Source organism: Osmerus mordax, chromosome 5 (assembly GCF_038355195.1).
Source record: "Osmerus mordax isolate fOsmMor3 chromosome 5, fOsmMor3.pri, whole genome shotgun sequence".
Taxonomy (NCBI): Eukaryota; Metazoa; Chordata; class Actinopteri; order Osmeriformes; family Osmeridae; genus Osmerus; species Osmerus mordax.
In genome coordinates this window covers 13,471,586-13,492,201 of record NC_090054.1, presented here as the reverse complement: position 1 = coordinate 13,492,201, position 20,616 = coordinate 13,471,586, and the positions used below count along the sequence as shown (strand labels likewise).

At 45.0% G+C, this 20,616-nt stretch overlaps 1 protein-coding gene across 1 annotated transcript in view; it reads left to right on the top strand.

Annotated features, from left to right (window-relative positions):
• The window catches only part of LOC136942723 (GTPase IMAP family member 8-like), a 52,856-nt gene extending 38,568 nt beyond the window's left edge, over positions 1 to 14,288 (top strand). Inside the window, exons 6-10 of the mRNA XM_067235693.1 lie at positions 11,568 to 11,631; positions 11,682 to 11,684; positions 13,404 to 13,509; positions 13,948 to 14,092; positions 14,201 to 14,288. Coding sequence (XP_067091794.1) covers positions 11,568 to 11,631; positions 11,682 to 11,684; positions 13,404 to 13,509; positions 13,948 to 14,092; positions 14,201 to 14,288 — 406 coding nt within the window. The remainder of the gene's footprint in view (positions 1 to 11,567; positions 11,632 to 11,681; positions 11,685 to 13,403; positions 13,510 to 13,947; positions 14,093 to 14,200) is intronic.
• Positions 14,289 to 20,616: the final 6,328 nt, after the last annotated feature.

Below are 20,616 nucleotides of genomic sequence, written 5' to 3'. Positions count from 1 at the left end.
CCATCTTCAAAGATTCAAGGGATGTAGTCTGGCTGACATGCTCCAATGCCAGACAACTTTGGTCCTCAGTCCCTGCCGGTTTCCACAATATCAATTCCATATATATACTTCCTCCATTTTTTTAAATTTGGGTGCAGCTTTGCACCCCAGGCAACTTAGTTTTGTCGCTTGAAGTGGGCCACGGATTTTCTTTGCACTTGTCTCACACTTTCGTTTTTAGCAAAGAATTGTTTTATCTTAATAAACGTTAATTTGATGGAATAGCAATTTGGGGCTTCCTATCTGCAAATCTGCTTTGATATCCTGCATGTCTGGCAGCAAAATAGATTTCCCTGATATATATATATATATATATATATAGGAAAGTTGCTTCAAGATTTCCTGCACTTAGAGTGATTAGTTTCAATTAAGTGAGAAAGCTGAGCACACAAGTATGGTACATTTGCTACTAAACTTGAACCAGGAAGCCTAAATCCAATGACAGGCATAACAGGAAGTAGAGAAAACGCCTATCTATTGATAACAGTTGAATACACTGATAATACACATGCTGAAAACATTAATGCCAACTGAACAGGGTTAAAACCAGTCATAGGTAGGCTAGAGGTTAGGTCTCTTAGTATTCTCTAGTCAGGTCACATGGTCAGGAAAGACCCTGGGGTCTGTGTTTTACCTACTGTATGCATATCCATTAGCTGTAATTGGCACACCTTTAAGCAGCACATTAATCGTTGAAGATTAATGAACAAGGTATTTCTACTCGCAAGGTGGTCTGGTCAAGATAAAACTACTTTCAAGATTAAAAGAGATGGTCTGGTTTAACTACCACCAGTGATCTTTCAAGATCACATACCTCCCCGATTAGCATGAAAGGGAATCCATAGCTAAATTGGCTCTCATTAAAATCTGCTTTTTGGCAAAAAGGTTGTTAAACCACCTTCAACACCCATGCACACATACACTAACCTCCTCATCTCAACAGGTGCCTCTGGTCAGGTAGGTAATTAGGACCCACCTAATGGACGTGGTTGGCTTGGTGATCTTCGCTAGCCCCACCTCCCCAAACGACTTGACATCCATCTCCCTCCCTTATCTTTTTTCAACCAGCTTCCATCACTCTGTTTCAGTCTCATCGTCTCATCCCAACCCCTTCTAACTATGTATTCCCCGAGGTCCTGGTGGGGAAGCAGTGTGGGTCCACTGGTGGGGGGGGGGGGGGGGGGGGGTTGGTGGTGATCTAAGTCCCTGGAGTGGTCCTCGTGAGCCTCTTGTGGGTGTGAGAGGATGGGGGAGGTTAAACAGACCCCTGAGGTCTGGAAATGGACCCCGACTTCACCGGTGAGCTGGATTGGGGCCCAACTCGGTCTGCCTCGTTTTTGAAGGATGTAAGTGCTAAGAAGTGACAGCCGTGAGAGGGGCTCTGGGAATTTCCAAAGTATAAAAGACATTTCTCTTGGCCGAGGGTGCTGGCGTCCACTCATCTCTAAAGTGTGCACTGTAGCCTTTCGGCCGGCTTTGGAGGGCATGTGTATTATCGCAGGCCTCGGCCCACTCTAGCGGGTGTTGTGCCTCTCTGTGTGTGTGTGTGTGCCATCACGTTGGAGAAATGACAGGCGCAAACGCTGATTCGGTCTGGCGGTGGCAGCTTCTGAAAGCACCGGGGGAACCAACCAGGAGCAAATGATATTCATTGGACTTAAACGCCGGGGTTGGCCAGCTGGCTATGTTGCGACCGCTGGTGTCATGTTACATTATGACCCAAGGATGACGGGGGGATGACACTGCTCCGAGGAGAGGGGAGACGATGGAGGGATGAGAAGGAGGGGGGGGGGGGGGGTATGGTGGGACATAGAACCTGTTTAGAGAGCATACGAGGCAGTAAACTGATGCTGTTCTACACCTTTCCTTTTTTTCGCGTTTGCGTGTGCGTTCTTGTGGGCGCGGATGGATGCTATGCGGCACGGACAGATATGAACACATGACACGTATGCAATCGGGGTGCATGACCGTCCTCACGTGCATCTTTGCTAAAAAAACGGAACCTTACCGTCGCTGCTATAGAGGGAGAAGACAGAAATGTGGTGTGAAGACATCAGATATCTCCACTCCGGTTTTCAGCAGTGCATGTGCGGTGTTTCCTTAAGAGCCAGTCAACATCTGCTGTGAACAAACCTCTGCTGTGAACAAACCTCCATTCTACTGCCTCAAGATCAACTGTATTAAACGACATCACGCTCTCCACAATGCACGAGCCACATGTGGATGTGAGGAACGGTATTCGACAATAGCCACACAAAGGGGAGTCGTTGTTACAGCCACGGCAAAGCAAATTTGAAATGGAACCAACAAAAGCCCTCTTTGACAGGCAAAGAGAGAAATCTTTAATAAGATGAAACAATGGCCTTGGCCACAATAGTTGTTGTTTTTTGTCAGCATACACAAAAGAGGCGTTGATTAGCATCGGGTTTGAATGGCGGAGGTTGGACAGTGCAACATGGCGTGGCGGGGGACAGCTGTGAGTCTTTATGAAGACCAATCTGTGTCTGTCTTCATTGTTAGTTCATACCTTGAGTTTGCCGCGGTTGGGACAATAGGTTATTATTTACTGTCACCTTGTCCCTGCAGTCCCATTATGAGAGTATCACAATAAAGCATGTGTTTTGGGTGTGTGTGTCTGTGTGTGTCTTTTGTGTGTGTGTTTGGGTGTGTGAGGGACAGAGTCATCAAACAGAACAATTGTATTGTGGAACATGTCTATGACAGTTGCATTAGCGAACAGAAGAAAGGATTTGTTTCCTGAGAATACAGTTGTCTCTTTCAATACTGAAACCGTGCTGAATCCTATTCTCTGACTTAATTATTCCCTTCTAAAGTGAATGCTGGATAAGTTAATTAGTTACTACAGTATTTGTGGATTTTGAAAAGATAAACAAAGTTAGTGATACTTTTAAGGAGAGTTTAGGTGGACTTATTTGAGACAATCAATCCCAGAAAATCTGAAAATCTACAGAATCAGTGGATCTATAGGTGAGAAGGTAGGTATGAAGACTGTATTAAAAAAGAGGCAACTGACTAGATGGGTAAGGAGAGATTATGATACGATTTTTCTCTACCTGGTCCTAAAAAAGTACTTGTTCACTCCCTGTAAAGGCCACTGTTGCTTACCTCTCTCTTTAGTTGAACTACGGTAGCTACAGCAGGTCTGACCTCTGCCGTGACCTCCAAATCAGGTGGGTGAGCTGGCTGTTCTGCAGTATGTTCGTGTGCTAGCTGTTAGCCATTAGCCTAGCATCTCCTGAGCGCCACAGCTGCGCTAACATCTGTGTGCTGTGTCTTCCCTGTCCGCCCCGCTCCCCCCGATATCCTACCACCCCATGACGGGTATGAATAAAGGAGAGAACAATCTGGAATCTCTGTTGCACAACTCACCGTCGGGACCAAAAACGTATCAATTATGGATCAGAGTGGATTACATGCAACTTTTCCTTCTGTTTTTTTGTCAGCATCATATTTTGTCAACAAGGTTGGTGGAAGAGGATTTTCTCTAATAGGGTAATGAGGTATAGGTGTGACCTTCTCTTTTCACATTGCTGGATTCAGTTAAAACTGTCTAGTTGAATGGGTTGTGTCATTAGCCCAACCTCATTTTGACACCACTGTGATTTAAAATAGGGTTTTGTTTTATGTACATTTATACAGGATATATATTATATCACAACAAGGAGCTAGATATAAACGCGGGTATAAACCATATAAACCGTCCTTGAATGGAAAAGGAAATACAATTCAAAAATTGTTCAGAGGTGTGTTTCCAACCATGCGCAGGTACAGGTTCGTAACTTCCGGTATAAACAGGCTCTATGCATATTTCTTTAATTATCTGTACCATGTATGGTTTAAAGTTGGTTTAAAATTCACTTGGATTTGACTTCTCAGCCCAACCGCATGGTGGAAATGGTTAGTGTTGCGTTTATAGCCTATGGTGAGTGGAAGCCCACATGGCTGTAGAGGGCTGGACCATGTTAATATGGTGTTAGACTGCTAATGGCTTTATGATAGGATAATTAGGGGAAGGTGGGTGATTAAGGGAGTTCTCTGTGCTTGGCTGCCTTATTGGACTGTGTGTGAACAGGAAGACTTCCTGCTGGCTCTGGAGGAGTGTTTATGTGGGTGTGTGGGTGTGTGTGTGTGTTTGCATTCCGCAGCTACTGGTTCATATAAATCCTTGCTGCAAACAATTATTTCACCTCAGAATGGTGGGGCAACAGATTCACTTCAAAAGTTTCATTGGTTTGTAATTGTAATTGCAATTGTAAACATGATTTTCACTTGAGCTTTTTGCTTTAAATAGTGTAGTCAGTTTAAAAGATGATTCGTCCTCATTTAACTTGTTTGTAAACTATGGAGGTGATCTGACTAACTACCAAAGCACTTTAAGGTCATTCACACCAAATATATAGCTTTACTCATTGTATACACTTAACTGCCTCGATACCATAGCAAATTGGCACATGACCATGACATCACACTTTGTCAAAACCAAATGGTAGACTCAATTGTGTTTTTCCAATGCCCTTTGTACGTTTTAGTTGTGGTTGTCATCAAAACAAAGACGCAATATGCACAATGTTTTTAATTATGGAAGGATGGTTTTCATCTGACTGCATTTCTGTATCCTCTGCCTACGTAGTCCAGCCCATTGCTTTTAGACACATCTTTTTAATCCTTCAGAAAATGACTGTGGAGCTAACGAGTTCTCCCTTCGCCATCTCCAGACATCATTAAGGCTGGGCTATAGCCTCAGGCTCCACATGAACCCGTTCTTCAAACTGTACACTTTATCCATAATTCAGCCATCTTCCCTAAATTATTCAAGCAAATAGTGGGGAAAATAATGGAGTTCACTGAATCTTACTTACACATAAAACAATTTTAATGTTGATTTGAATTTTTGAGTCTTTCTGATGCGGTTGGGGGATAAGTAACGCAAGGTTCCCCATCTATTTGCCCCTGACCAGAGTTTGGGTGAGCAGGCCTACCTCATAAACACATTAGCGCTGAATGAGCCCTGTAAATAAAAGATTACTGATACAGTGCTTCCATATACACGTGCAGATGTGCACTGCTGAACCTGTGGGCTTTGTTGGAAACTAGATTCTGTCAGCATTGTCAAGGTGAAGCTTTAACTATCAGTTGACAAATGTTATTTACATACTTTGAAGTCGTGTATTGTTTACAATCCTTGTGTTTCTACATGCGTCTTATATAAGGGACTTTTGATTTTGGAAGTTAAGACGTTAACTTTAATATTATTATGATTGTTATTGTTATTATAAACACACATGCGCACAAACATACACATTCCTCATTGCTTTGCACTTTGATGGACCACTTCCCTGGTCCCAGTGTGAAGGGTAAATGAAGTAGGGGTTGTTATTGACGGAGGATGATACTGTATCAAAATCCTGACTTACTATTAATTGTTTGCTTTCCATGAGCCCAGTGTTAAATCATTTAATCCCATGAGTGGGACAGCCATGCAAATTTTAACACGGGAATAGAATCAGAATTCCCCAGATGGGAGATGGGTGGGTCATGAATAATAAAAGCTTCCATGTTTCTCCAAGCACTATGCCTCTGGTCCAAAGGGCTATTTTAACAAACATAGTTTAGCATAGGCTTGGTGGGTCAAATGTAATAAAAACCTTTAAACTTTGATTATAACACTAGCCTTCTGCCTGTGTGTGTTTGTGTTTGTGCAGTAAGTGTTGGGTTTGAAAGCAGTGCATCTGGAGCAGATTAAGAATGTAAGAACCTAAGGATTCGGGGAGGACGTGCGATGGAAAATCTTTTGGTCACACACACTCTCTCAGCCCTCAGCGTGTTTGTCATGCTTGTTCTAGTGAATCTTACAAATGTGTTACTCTTTCATACTCTCTCATACACAAAAAAAACAGATGGACAGATGGCAGTATTTGACTTGTGCTTTTTTTTTTTGCTTTACAGTGCAGATGTAAGATCACTGTCTGTTTTGCAAACTTCTGTACATTATCTTTGGGCCAGCTGCTTTTCTCCATACCAACTTGCTGCCAGATCTGAGGAAAATGTTCCGAAGACAACGTGAAGCTCCGTTTCTGGACCCACCGCATCCCATCCTTTCTGTCACACTAAATTTGGCCCCTCAGTGCTATGCCATTTGGTTTCACACAGAGCCTTTTCCTGATACAGGCCCTATCACCCTAAATGTCTCTTAAGGATAGCCTTCTCTCCCTGCAGTGTGTGCAGGAGAGTGTGAGGAGGGGCAGGAGGGGAAGGGGAGGAAGAGGTGAGGTGAGGTGACAAGCCAGAGGAGAGAAAAAGAAAGGAAGAGGTGAGGGGAGGAGAGAAAGAGGCGAGGGCGACAGAGGACCAGCCTAGAAAAGGAGATGCAAGAAGGAGGGAACGCAGGGAGGGCGAGAGTGGCGAGCGAGAGGTCATAGCCAGATAAAGGTACGAGGCCCCTGACGTGAGAAGTAATTTGACACATATTTCCAGAATTCCTCTCTTGTCTGTCTGCCACCATCAACACCCTCCAAGTCTAGTGTCTGAGGGAAATGAGGCCTCCGAGGTCTAGCATGGGTCTGGCAGTCCAAAGAGGACTGGTGGCTTCCCTGAAGGAATGGATAATCCACCCTCTTTTGTGGCAGCGAGAGAGGTGTGTGTGTTTCGGAGTGGAGTTAGGTTTAGCTTAGCCTGTTATTATCCAGAGAAGCAGAGCAGGGAAAACCAAAAAGAGGCATGCACACACACCCACACACACTGTCTGAAACAACTGTCTGCGACCAAAACCTCTCGTCATTTTATTTATTCATTGTTTTATGAATACATTCACGTGATCCATTAGTGGCCCATGATTGAATAATTTGGTTGGAAAGATAGAACAATATTACAGGTCTACCTTCTGCTACGTAAGTGGTTTTTCAACGATTCTGAATACACTCGTCCTGACAGTGAGACTTTGGTGATGAGCAATGTCACCGTAGCGCCCGTCCTGACACCTGGAGCTAGGATCTGGCTTCTCCCACAAGGTGAGATCCACCCAGTTTTTTTAAAAACATTTTCTCATTGCTCTGCACTCAGTCCTCACAACTGTTCCCACTTCACAGGTCTTGCCACATCGAATGAAACACTGTGAAATGTTAATTACACACACTGAGACGAGACGAGCCCACCTCCTGTAATGACCTCATTTTGCTTCTCCTTAATAACTATTACTGTATGTTGGCACGAAAGTGGGCTGGGATAAGTGGGGGGAGATTAGGCTGTGAAGCCATACAACTCTGTTTGACAATTGAGACATGGATACAGTGTGGTGTATAATTGAATGCAGAAACTAGGTAATGGAAGACACTGTTTGAACCCATGAGTTCATGCAAAACTGTTTGAAACCCATGAGCACAAACACAGCTTTCAGATGAGGATATTTATGTAATCATTTTTTTCATGCGGGAAATATAAGGACTTCTTTCCATGTCGGGCCACCTGGGTGAGCTATACCGTCTTAGACTTCATGGTGTAACATGTGCAACAGTTGGACTTGCTGCATGTTAGTGGGTACAGGTTCATACCATACACGTGTGTTTGTGTTGCTATGTCCTCCTAGAGCAAGTGTTCTTAGTGTTCCGGCCTGTGCCAGGCCTGTTCCATTGGCTCTTGTATGAATAACAGTAATTGTTTGCCCACTTGCTCTCTCTCTCTCTCTCTCTCTCTCTCTCTCTCTCTCTCTCTCTCTCTCTCTCTCTCTCTCTCTCTCTCTCTCTCTCTCTCTCTCTCTCTTTTCTCTCTCTCTCTCTCTCTCTCTCTCTCTCTCTCTCTCTCTCTCTCTCTCTCTCTCTCTCTCTCTCTCTCTCCCTCTCTCCCTCTGTCTCTCTCTCTCTCTCTCTTTCCCCCTTTGTGCTCCTGCCAGCTGGCATCTGGTACCCCCACCAATAATACCAACCCCCGCCAACCCCTCCCTCAACCCCCCCTCCTCTTTCCCTGTTTGGTCACATGACACCCCAGCTGTGTCCACATGTTCCTCGGATCGCCACATCAGTTCGGATAACATTGGCGTTTGATCACACACACACACACACATATACACAAGCATATGCATATAAACAACTCATGGAAGCACTCATTGCAGACAGGCACACACAGACTTACCCATAAACGCATGCAAACGCTATTCTTAACCCAATTGTATTCCCCACCCCAGGCCCCCAGGTCTGACGTTTTTCCAAATGATCTCATCAGATTACCCCCAGATTGCCACCTATTACAGCCTTGCTACTTATTTAGCAATTTAGCTGCTGGTAAAATTGCCCAATGTTTGATGGCTAATTTTCAGTGGTGACATTTTGTCTCACTGGGCTGCTGAGCTGCCATTGGTGAATGGACAGCACTGCTGTTACCAAAGTCATTAGGACCTAATGACCCTCCCACCCCCCACCCACACACACACTGACAGGTGCACTCACACCATAGACAGTCCAACTGTGTGGATATAAGTTCTAGAAGCTACAAGAAGCTATAACTAGCGATAACAGAAACCACAACCACTATTTATTTGTTTGGCCGAGGTAACATATTCACTAAAGCAGAGCCATCCTGTGTAATTAGCTTTATCTGGCATGAGTGGAGCATTTGGTCCATAATTCTGGATGATCAGTGTTGGAATGTGCTAGGGACAAAAGGGATCTGTGTGCTATTTGCTTGTAAAAAGGTAAATCTATCCACTGAGACACACGTCATTGTAAGGCCATGTTTACACGTATGGGGAAAATCGGTCTCGGGGGCGAAGATTCAATCCTGTCGCAGAATACAGTGTGCTGGCCTTGGAATAAGGCTCCAGTGGGCTTGCGGGAAGACACATGAGGAAGGGGTGGGAGAAGGGGGGATGAGTGGGAGAAGGGGGGTGTAGATGACAGTCTTCTATCTTGTCCACTGTGTATGTGTGTGTGTTGCCCTTTGTGAGTGTGGCTTCCTTGGTTAAACAATGCTGGTGACAACACTGAGGTCGTCGAGCCTTGTGCAGGAGCCCTCAAGAGGGTAGCGATACGGGTGGAATGAGGTAATTGGTATGTGGTTAAATGTCACACACACACGCGCACACAGAGGCACACCAGACACACACCAGACACACACATGCTATTTGTGCACGCTTTCTTCTAAACACATGCTGGCACACTGGATCTTGCACATTAGACACACACACATCCACCACACATACACTCCCTTCATTAACAAAGGACTTCCCTGACAGAGAAAGCCACACATGGATGCATAGTAGATGTGTTTTGTGTGTGTGAATGTACATTGCCTCGACTAGGAATTACAAGCCCACAATAACAAGCCCACCGTTTAAAAGAATACATCTGAACGGCATTTATGTATTTACATAATTGGACTATGTTGTATCCAATAAAATATGTTTATACAAAGCTTGTGATAGTCTCTGTGTGCTTCTGGTTTGTCTTCAAGTTGATCAGGATGCTGGATCAACTCTCAGATCTCAGCCAGAGACTGCAGAATATTCCGGTTCAAAGGAAAAGCCAAATGTGAAAACAAATCAACAGTCCCTAGTGAGTTATGAACTGATCTTGATTATAGACCGACCAACCGCAGGAAATCCGGATGAGGTAGTAAAAATGATATCATGACATTAGAAATATACGGCCTTTTAGAACACGAGCAGTCTTTGCCAAAAATAACCCAGACGCCCTACCAGGCTGAAATACGACACATCGATTTCCCCTAATGCACAGCTCTCTGCATGCACATCTCTGAATGGGGAGGAGAAATCAAGACTCATAAAGGACGACATTAGAGGGTTTAGGAGATGAAGGACTCAGACAGACTCCGTCCTCGGTCGTTCTCTGCAGCAGGGATGAGAGACCGTAGTGTGCAGTGTGCGGACGTCAGGAAAAAAGGTACGGGTCAACTATGGGATGAACTTGAATTCCGTCATGCAACTGGGAGAATTTGTCAACTGCCAGAGGTGTTTAGGGAGGTGATGGGGTGAAGGGGTGGGAGGGTTTGGGGGGGGGTTAGAGGTGGGCTTGGGATTGGATTAAGTGTGAAAGCTGGTGCTTGGTGGTAACTTCCCAGGTAGAGGGTGTCACAGTAACGGTCCTGTTAAATAGCATGTCTCAATCAAGACATTTGGATCCACATGGCAGCATGAGTGTATTCGTTTGTATGTGAGTTGAAGGGGTGAGGAGGAGGGTCCAATGGGGTCTGTGTGTCTGGGCTGTGTGCTGTTCCTGTTCAAGGTCTTGATGTCTCTGTCTACAGAGAGCAAATATCTGTGTTCTTTTTCGTCCGAGAGTTGCCCCACGTGAATGTGTCTTGCTTGTTTATGTTTGAAAGCCACCAGAGGTCCAGACATATATAGCCAGGCATTAGTAAAGGCAAAACAGAGGCCATCACAGCCTGATGATGATCAATTTGAGGACCCCTGAAGACCCAGCTGTTGCAAGGACAAGATGTATTGGCCCTTGATTGGCTAAACCAAACCCATTTGCCCAAACCACTTCCCCTCAGCGCTCACCAGTCACAGCACCAACATATATATGCATAATGGAGAAATAATGGCATTTCTAATAATTTGTTTAGGCCACAGAGAGAGAAACAGAGGGGATGAATTTGAGGGCCCGCTTTCAAAGATGACATGGCCCTGTGGCGTAACAAGATAAGAATTTAAACAACCAGAGAGACGTTTTTTCAACCGGGTTAGATGGAAAATATTGAGATAGGTTGTGGTTTTGGGTCTACTCTCATCTGCCTGTGACATTCCCCTCTCTGACACTTGTCTGCCAATCAAAGTGATTGACAGGTAACACAAATCCCTGGTTAGCTTTAGTTGTTGGGGGTTGTAAGAGGTTTGGGACGAGGTCACGAACGGAAAGCAGCTGAGAGTTTTTTTTATTTTATTTTAGTTTTAAATATTCCGTGGAAATAGATACATAAACAATGAGCACGAACACTTTCACAAATTCATCTGGATGTGTGACGTGAGTTACAAACCCTAACATAGAGTCCTTCTGAAGTCAACTCCAGTCGACTTATAGACAGTATGTCTGTATCAGCATGTCATTTTCAGCGAGAGAGGTTAATGTATTCTACCAAACATGGTGTGTGGGATGGGGGAAGACCACAGTGCTAATGGACATCTCTGACTGAGGTGTGAACTGGAGAAATGCCGTTTGGCACTGCTGCATATGCTCATTATTATTTGAATATATTTTTCTTTCATGAATAATACACACTAGACCTAGCTGGACTGCGTGTGTGGTGCATGCGTGTATTTCTATCTGTATCTGTCTGTCTTTCCAGAGTACGTTTTCAGTATTTCCTTTCATACACCTGTGTGTGTGTGCGGTGTGTATATGTGTGTGTTTGTGCAGCGTGCATGGGTGTCTCTGCGTAGTGTGCGTGTATGTGTGTGTGTGTGTGAGGGCTGAAAGGTTGCCAGAACTCCCTCTCCAGAGGGGATCACTTTCGACAGTGAACATATGTTCCATTCCTCTGATGTCTTGCCCTGGTAGTCACCCAGCGTCTTGTACCCCTCAGACCCAGTCAGGAAACCCAGAGATCTTGGTTCCTCTTCCTGTAAGACGCAGAGAGACCCTGTGTCCATGTGGTGATGTGGTTCTCTGTAGACGGTCAGTGTCACGGCCACAGCCGTGCCCCCCTGTTTCGGGGTTTTGCCCTGCCCTAGTGTTTCCTTGTGTCTGTTATTGTCTTCACCTGTGTCTCGTTGAGTGGTTTCAGTTCTCGTTAGTCTCATCGTGTCCATCTGTGTCTTGTTTGGTTCCTGTTTTGTGTCCAGTCTTTATCTTGTCCTTACCCTATGTTACTGTGGGTACCTTGTCTGTTTTCCCGTTTGAGAATAGACATTTGAAACAATGCCTGGCCACTCTCCTGCGTTTGGGTCCTACCCCACCACTCCACGTAACAGTCAGGAAACAAGATGTCACCCATGTACAAGCTTCGAACCACAGAACTGAACTGAAATGATAGCTGGATTTTCGGAATTCCTCCCCGATTTGCTCCCCTACCACCATGTTACACAATATGACAATATGAAATTCTGTCATTGAATAAAACTTTTGAATCAAATGTCCACGCTGCTGGTCACATATAAGCATGTCCGTCTTCTTTCATTTACATTTAGTCATTTAGCAGACGCTCTTATCCAGAGCGACTTACAGTAAGTACAGGGACATTCCCCCGAGGCAAGTAGGGTGAAGTGCCTTGCCCAAGGACACAACGTCAGTTGGCATGACCGGGAATCGAACTGGCAACCTTCGGATTACTAGTCCGATTCCCTCACCACTCAGCCACCTGACTCTCTAGTCTCTAGTCTCTAGACACTCAGTCTTCTAGAGAATGATGATGTGAATCTGAAACATATTCGGAAGTATTTACCACAAGAGGGAGCTAGGATTATAACTACTGTAGGGGCAATGAGGAAGAAAGGGAGACATTTGGTTGACCCATGAAGATTTACACACAAAAACACTGGCATGTCTTGGCACTTCGATTTTTCTTTACAAATATATTAATATGCACAGCTTGTTTTTCATATTTTGCATCTATCTCTGTGTTCATCTCACAGAAATGGTTTGCTTCACTTCAGCCCAGTCCAAAGGGAGGCAAACATTCACTTCACAGCAAAACAGAGATGTGCTCTGAGTAGGAATTGAGACGTGTTTTTCCTTTTTTTACAAAAAAAGGAAGGAAAAAGAGTAGTTCTTTTATCATCTGATTCTAATTTGGATATAAATTGCAGCCTGATGTCACGGTGTGTAATCACTGAGGAATTCGGGGGGGGGGAGGGGAGACGGCCAAAGAAACTTCTAGACAGGTGCACAACAGAGCTTGCAGATAGAGTTGTCCTCTTATCTACGCTAAATCGCACACACGCAGGAACATGGATGGCAGCACACACCCAGAGAGCATGCACAAAGAATGATGGTGTGCTGTCTGCACACACGGACACACACACACACACACACACACATCTCTTGATTTTCTTTTCACTGCCTTCGTTAAAAGAAAACCTGCCAGCTACTACTGCTCCCAGTTTGTTAGTCTTCCTCAGTCATTTTTTCTCATACTCTTTTACCCCCCACCCCCCCACACACACACACACCCCACGCCCATTGCCCATTCTTCTGGGCCACGAGCCACCAACCCCAGCCCTAGCCATCACATCTGCTGACGATAAGTTTAATTTTGCTCCAATTGCCGGTCATTAACGAATAATGACCCACGGCCCGTTTATTTACTGTGCCGGGAGAGAAATGTGACGTCTAATTGTTCTCCCCTCGTAAATTAGTGTGATGCTCTTTTTCCCCGTCCATGGCTGATGATGTCAGAGGAATAGCGGGAAAACGGTGGAGGAACGCGGACTCGCTGAGCGGCTGCACGAGCCCCCGGTAATCCCCTGTACGGGACGAGGCCCGCTGGGGCCCAATGAAAGAGGTAACAGAATCCCTGTGTTTGTCTGTCTCCCCGCAGGGGGAGAGATTAACACCAGTGTCATATTCTGCTCTCATTGCCAGACCCTGGGATTCTCCGTCGCAGGGACGACTAACAAGGTCGGTCGGATACTTCACAGCTTGTTCTTGTAATGGAGGGGAGGCAGAGAAGGCCGTGCTTCCGTTTGCATGTGTCGACTGTCGGTTGGAAGATTTGAAGATTGCGTCTCAATGGCGGAGGTTGGAAGTCGGAAGACAGAGATGGACACACTTTGCGACTTCCATGTGTTTCTGACCTGACTCCCCTTTCTTTTGCACACTGATAGAGAAAGAGAGAAAGGGAGAGCCAGGCAGCAAACAGACACGGAGACAATTAAATGACAGAGAAGAGGAATGCTTCCCTCTTTCTCTCATTCGGTTGCCCGGTTGTGTTTGTTCCCAGAGCGTGGAGACCTGGAGAAGCACTTCCTGGAGCGCACTGACGTGCGTGGAAAAACGGAAGACAACAAGAAGAAAAGAAGCTGGCAAAAGCGTCTGAGTGGTGTCAAACTGAGGAAGGAGAGCGTGGCCAATGTCAAAGAAGCAGTGTCTGTGTGTGTCTGTGTGTGTCTGTGTGTTGGTTTGTGTGTGTGTCCGTGTGTGTGTGTGTGTGTTTCTGCGAGTGTCACTGTGTGTGTGCATGTCTCTGTGTGGAGGCTAAAAGAAGTGGAGGGAATCAGAGTCATCAACAACAGTAGCGATGTGTGCATGCATGATGTCCATGTATATGAAAGTCTGGCTTGAGCCAAGTGTATGAGGTTGAGAGTTGGCAGTCTAAGATATACAGCTTGATTCTGCACACATCAGCCAATAGGATTCAGTGGACAGTTTACAGCCAAAGCAACACACACATACACACACACACACACACACACACAGATATACAGGGATAGTACTGTGGCAGCATACTTAGCCAAGGGATGTGGTTGTACTGACCAGTTTCAGCAGTAGCAATGGTAGCAGAAGCAAGTTGTGAGTTATGAGTAGAAATCCAGCCTGCAGAAGTCTGGCCAGGTTCGGAATTGTGTGTGTGTGTGTCTGTGGAGTCTCCCATGCTGGAAAGACTTCAGAGGAAGTGTCCGTGTGAGTGCGTGCGTGCGTGCGTGCGCGTGCGACCGTGCATGCATGCATATCTGCATGTGTGTTCAGGAGTGGGTGCGCATGCGCAGGCATCGACAGTGGGAAATTCCCTAATATACACTGTACACACACACACAAATGCACACACACACCCCGACACCGGAGTCAGCTGTCTAACACCACTTCTCAGCTCATTAAACCAAATCCCAGAGACTGGACGGAAGAATGTAAATGAGAGCCCCTCCTTTGAAGTTCGGGCAGCCCCCCTAAACTCTACTCCACCCACACAGCCGATCTCAACCTGGTGCCCTCCTGTTTCCCCCCCCTCCCCCCCTCCCCGCCCCCTTTATGCCCACGAGTCTCCCCTCTCCCTGTGCCTCTTGTGGCATCGGCCTCACTGGGTGGTATACGAGTCAGACCGACCAAGGGATGGGGAGTTTCGGAAGGTGTGGGGGGGTGTGTGGGGGTGTGTTTGGGCTGTGTGTGTGTGTGTGTGTGTGTGTGGGGGGGGGGGGGGGTTGGTTGGTGAACCTCTTCACACAGAGACCTTGGGGAGGGGAACTTAACTGAAACAGTATACGTGTAAATCCGGCGAAAAGCCCCCTGACCCGTTTGTCTCTCTTTGCAGCTCCAGTCCCCCTGCAGAAACCGGATCACAGCACTGTTTACAAGAGCTCATGATTCATTTGGGATAAGGGGGCTTGCTTGACAGGCCCAGGGCCGTGGACCCGTGTTTGAAAAGTCGGTAACCCAAGCTTAGAAGAGAGAGAGAGAGAGAGCGGCTTGAAGCTCCATAATGAGGACCTGAGGTAACTGGTATGATATAATTGGGCTTGATCCCCTGTTGTTTACCTTTTGCTGTTGAGTGGGCTGGAGACAAGACTGATGTTGGTGTGCCGGGCCAGTGGGAGGAGTCTTGTGATTTGACAATAAGCAATGTAACCAAGCAACGTACATGTGGCTTTAGATAACATGCAGACTCCTGTTACAGTAATCTGTCATTGTTGCACAAAAGTGAATAGTACTGCCATTGCCATATAGTGATGGGATTATACAAATATTACAGATAAAGGGAGGGACGGCAGAATGGACCAGTTGCTTGGCAGTGGTCTAAATCAGTTGTCGGAAGATGGGGCTCTAAAACGGTGCTCCCTTCCCTCTCAAAAGGGCCAGCTCGCAACCACATAGGACTGCTGTCACATGCTCTCTACTCAAACAACGAGGGCCCCTTTTTCGTTTTTCTTCTCCGAAAACTCTCGGAGAACCTACTTGAAGCGACCATCTCTGTCTGTCTCTCTCTCTCTCTTTTTGTCAGCTCATCCTCCCCCTCGTCCAGGCATCATCCAGCGCACTCAGGTCTCTGTGTCGGCTTTTGGTCGGGGATTTGCCTCTCGAATCCCTCAAATCAACAGAGGATAGATGCCCATTGTGTCTAATCAAAGCACTTCCTCCTGGGTAATCCCTCAATTTGAACAGGAAGAAAAGCCCAGTGAAGGGGGAATGTTCTGGATCAGTCCCATGAAGGCCCCATATTATACAGTCTCATTTAGATTTTGCCAAAGAAGACACAGCCAGAGCCCCTTCCCCCTAAAGAAGAGAAACTCCCCCCTGCCCCACTCCCTTTATGTTTTTGTTTATCTTGCTTTCACCCCCTTTTCAATTCTTTATTAATCTGTTTTCCCCTTTGGTGTCATTGTTGGCACATCCTAACACATCGGATTGTTCGCACGTGGCACAGATCTCCGAGCATCTTTGTTTACTGTAAGCGAAGCAAAGCGATGCTCGGATGATTGACTTGTTACGGCTGAAAAGGCTGCTCAGGGATGCTTACTGTCATCTCAGAGAGGCCCATTGATGGCCTTCAGATGCTAACATGTATATCCCCATAGACACTGTAATTGGTATACTGTATGTTAGTTTAATTGTCATTTAGATGTTAGCCTTTGACGCTGAAGGTTAGGATTGAGGTTAACGTTTGTAATTAGACTAATGGTTTTGTTTTTTAAGGTCAATCTCCCACCAAGATGGAGCTTTTATTACCGTAAAATAAGTCTTTCCTGATTTGTGTTTATTATACAGACATCAACAATGGACTACTACCGTACCGCTATGTGAAACTGTAGATGTGTATGGAGCGACCTGGTTGTTGTTGTGCTTGACGTGTATTAGTCACAAAATATTGTTATTGTAATGCTTCTTCAAACTTTGTTCATTTTCTTTACTCATAACCCTCAAGTTCTCTTTATCCACCTCAAAACCCCCGCATCAATTTCCCTCTTAGTATCATAGGTGTAAATGAACCCGGACACGGAACGCCTTTAGACTCTTCCTTTTATTAATAGATGTCAACAGGCAAACTGGACACTGTTACTGTTTCTAGCAGAGAAAGTCGGAACAGATGAGTGGATTCAGAGAGAGCAGGAGTCTCCAGAGACTCATTATACTGGGAGGGAGTAAGGAGAGAGACCGCTCCCAGCTGGAGAGACTTTCCCCTGGTCTACCCCTCCTCCATCTGACCTCATCAGAGTCCTGCAACTTTGCATGGCACTCTCGCAGTTTGTGTACAAGCAATTTAGTACACCAGCAAAAGATTTGAAAACTCATATTTTCTTCTGTGAGTCTGTTATTGCTAGTGTGTGGTTTTTAGAATATACATTCAGGATGAAATGTTTGCCTAGAATATGTGTCGCCAAGTCCAAGTTTGTCCAGTTAAGAGAGTTTAAGGCCATGGTAGGTTTCTTGAGTTGAGGTATGTTGTGATCCAAGTGTAATGGGACTTAGAAAATGGCCGCTGACTATAAATCTGTGTTACATAAATGATCACCTAATTTATGTTTCTCACCTTAAATTCTTGTAAGCCTGACAAGTTTTGTCTTTTTGGCTATTTATGGCCAGTAGGCAGATCTCTACTGGGACTGAAAAACGGCCCGGGACTTTGAAACGCAGACCGGCTCACGACCATGTATTATTATTTTTATTTTTTTTGCATGATGCCGCAACCATTTGACCGGCCGTTCAGGAAATCTCCCAACTCTCCCGACGGCCAGTCCGACCCTGCCAGTAGGCCTCAATACCACCTAAACTGAGACCAAGTCATAAGTTTAAAAAAAATATTTTGCCTAGGAAAATTCGTTTTCTTTTTAATTCATACTACTGTATGTAGCTGTATACTACCATGAGGATCATATCATGTAAAATAAGCATAAATGAATGAGTTTGAAAACCAAAACCCATTGAAAAGGTATTGTGCCATCAAAATGTAATCTCCAAAGTCTAAATGTTGAATTGTATTTTAAAGAGTATTTTCTAATTGGGGACACTTCTGTAGCCTCACCCATCCACAGAACCTACTCGCACAACCTCTTTCTGCTTGGAAGTATGTTTTACTGTCAGCAACAGATCAGCCCTAAATACCCTCCAATCCCTTCTTTCCTAGTGTGTCTTTCTTCTGTGTCTGTCTGTCTGTCCATCTGCCTGTCTCTCTCTTCCCCCTCCCCCCTCTCCTCTCACTTTCTGCTCTATGGGACCCTTGAGTGGCCCAATCCCTTTCTCAGACCTCGGTTTCTAACCTAGATCAAATGTTAGGGTTTAAAAAAGCTAAAGTTTGATGTGGATGAGCAACTGCCTATGAAACACTTTAATCCCTAATGCTGTAATGTATTTAATTTCACACCCTCTGATGGTGTTGCCCCTTTTTAGGATTACCCTAAGGGGGGTGCTATGGTGGGGAGCTACCACTGAAGCCCTGTGCAAGGACAGAGGGGAAAAAAGAAGGGGAGAAAAAAAGGGGGAAAGACAAAAAATAACGTAGGAGTGACGAGGGAGATGGTCTAGAGGGCTACAGGAAAGATGGAGACGGGGAGAAGGCCAACCAGTGGATGGAGGAGAGTTTAGAGAGTTCATTTACAAGGGAGATGGAGACCGAGAGAGAGAATGAGAGAGAAATAAAATCAGAAGGAGAGGAAAGGGGAGAGAAAAAAAAGAAAATGGTTTCTTAAACCTGGGAAATCTCACCACAGAGCCGTCTTCACAGAGAAAAGGAAGAATGGCACTTTACAATTTGGAATGCTTGTATTCAAATAGGAGGTCGGAGCTTTGGAGCCTAGAGAATGCGGTGATATCTGCATTGTCACATCCACTTGCTTGGATAAGAGGGGGGGGGGGGGGGGAAGACACCCTGGAAAATCCCATTGTAGCGCTTGAGCTTCATAAAAGTTAAGGAGCGATGGATATAGTCTTGGCCCTTATGAGATGAGGATCTTTCTGGCCTGGCTTCGGAAGCCCTAGACGCAAATGCAAGGATATTGAATGCAGTAATACCCCGGGACGAGAGCGCACACAGACTCCTTTATATCGTCCCCTAATATCCAATTTACTGGCTCAGGCCCTCCGCCAAAGCAGCCCCCGAGAAGTTAAAATGCACAAACGCCAGCATGAGATGGAATTAGGGCCAAGTTCTCTTTTTCTTCCGTTTGCCAAAAGTTTGAGGTTTACAGGAATATGAAACTGTTTTTTTCTCTCCCTTTCCCCTCCCTGTTCTTTTTCTGTCTGTTAACCCCATTCATCCATTAAATAGACAAGGAACTGAAAGCAACAAATTATTTGAGTTGGAGATGGAAATGAGGTTTGTCGTGAGGCTTTGATTTATATTTTTTGAGGGGTTTCAATTTAGAGAGTGGGAAATAACGTAAACAAGCAACGTTGATTAGGAATAATGGAGCAATGTGATTGGAGTATTTGTCATAGCCAATACCTTTTTTTTCTTTTGCATCTCACAGAATGAAGAATTCAAGTTAAACGTCTGTTGTTGTGCAAGAAAAAAAAACATGCTCAGATGAGTGGGGATTTATTTTGTTTTGGGGGAAGAAAGTAAAAAGTTAGAAAGTGTATTTTTTTGGGATATACATGCTTAAGAGGCGTGGTATTCCCCTTTTGCTGATCCCAAAATCCTCTCCTTACCTCACTAAGCGGTCTTTGACACACACACACGCACACACACACACACACACTTCCCTGCCCCTGTGATTCTTCATCCTTTTATTACTGAATGAGTCTGCCATGAAGCCTAATAGCATCAGAGAGTCTGTATGTATTTACTCATAACAAGGGCTTAGGGGTGGCCTACCCAATAAGAATATGGTGATTTATACAGAGAGCAGTGGGGATTGTGTTTCCCTAGCGTACTAAGTATTTTACACTTTGCTAAACTCCTTGACATCTTCGTGGGTTAAAACTCCCTTTTGGGGCTAGCCTATCTCTGCAGCTTCACGCCTTGTTAAAAACTCAACACACACAAAAAATAAAAAATGTACCTCAGTGCACCATGGGAAGGGGAGGTCATCTACGTATCTTTCCTCAACTTTTCATCTCTTTTTAAATCAGGAGAAAATAAACCCTTTGGTGTGGTAAATGGGTTCTGGGTTTGAATAGCTCGCTATGGAATCTACAGCTTTTTACACTCTGTAGTTATAAGGAATAATGCAAATACAAAAATAACATAGACTTTGTTGAGGACACATGACCAAATCTGGACTCATCGGTTAACTTAGCAGTCATAAATTGTAATTGAAATAGCGACTGAAAGTTTAAGAGTTTAAGCTGTTTTCCAGTTTCCGTATCTTCATTCACAAAGTGCATGATGGTCTCTACATTTGCAATCCTGACTTCACGATTATATACCTCCATTTGCCCAAAGGTCAAGTAGAGTGTGCCAAAGTCATAAAAATCCTCATCTCATTATTAGAGCATTTCTACAGCCAGCGGCGCAGTCTGGGGGAAATGGAATGATATATAGTGCACAGTCAATAGTAGATCTATAATGACTGTGTTGTTGGGCTTTCACTTTGAAATAATTTATATCCCGGCTAATCAATAAGTAATCTTGGTCATAGTCTGCACTGAGATAAGGAGGAGAGTGATGAGGGGAGGAGGAAACTGTACTGGAATGTGGGAAGGAGTAGGAGTGTGTTTTCCATTCCGCCCAGACAGTCTT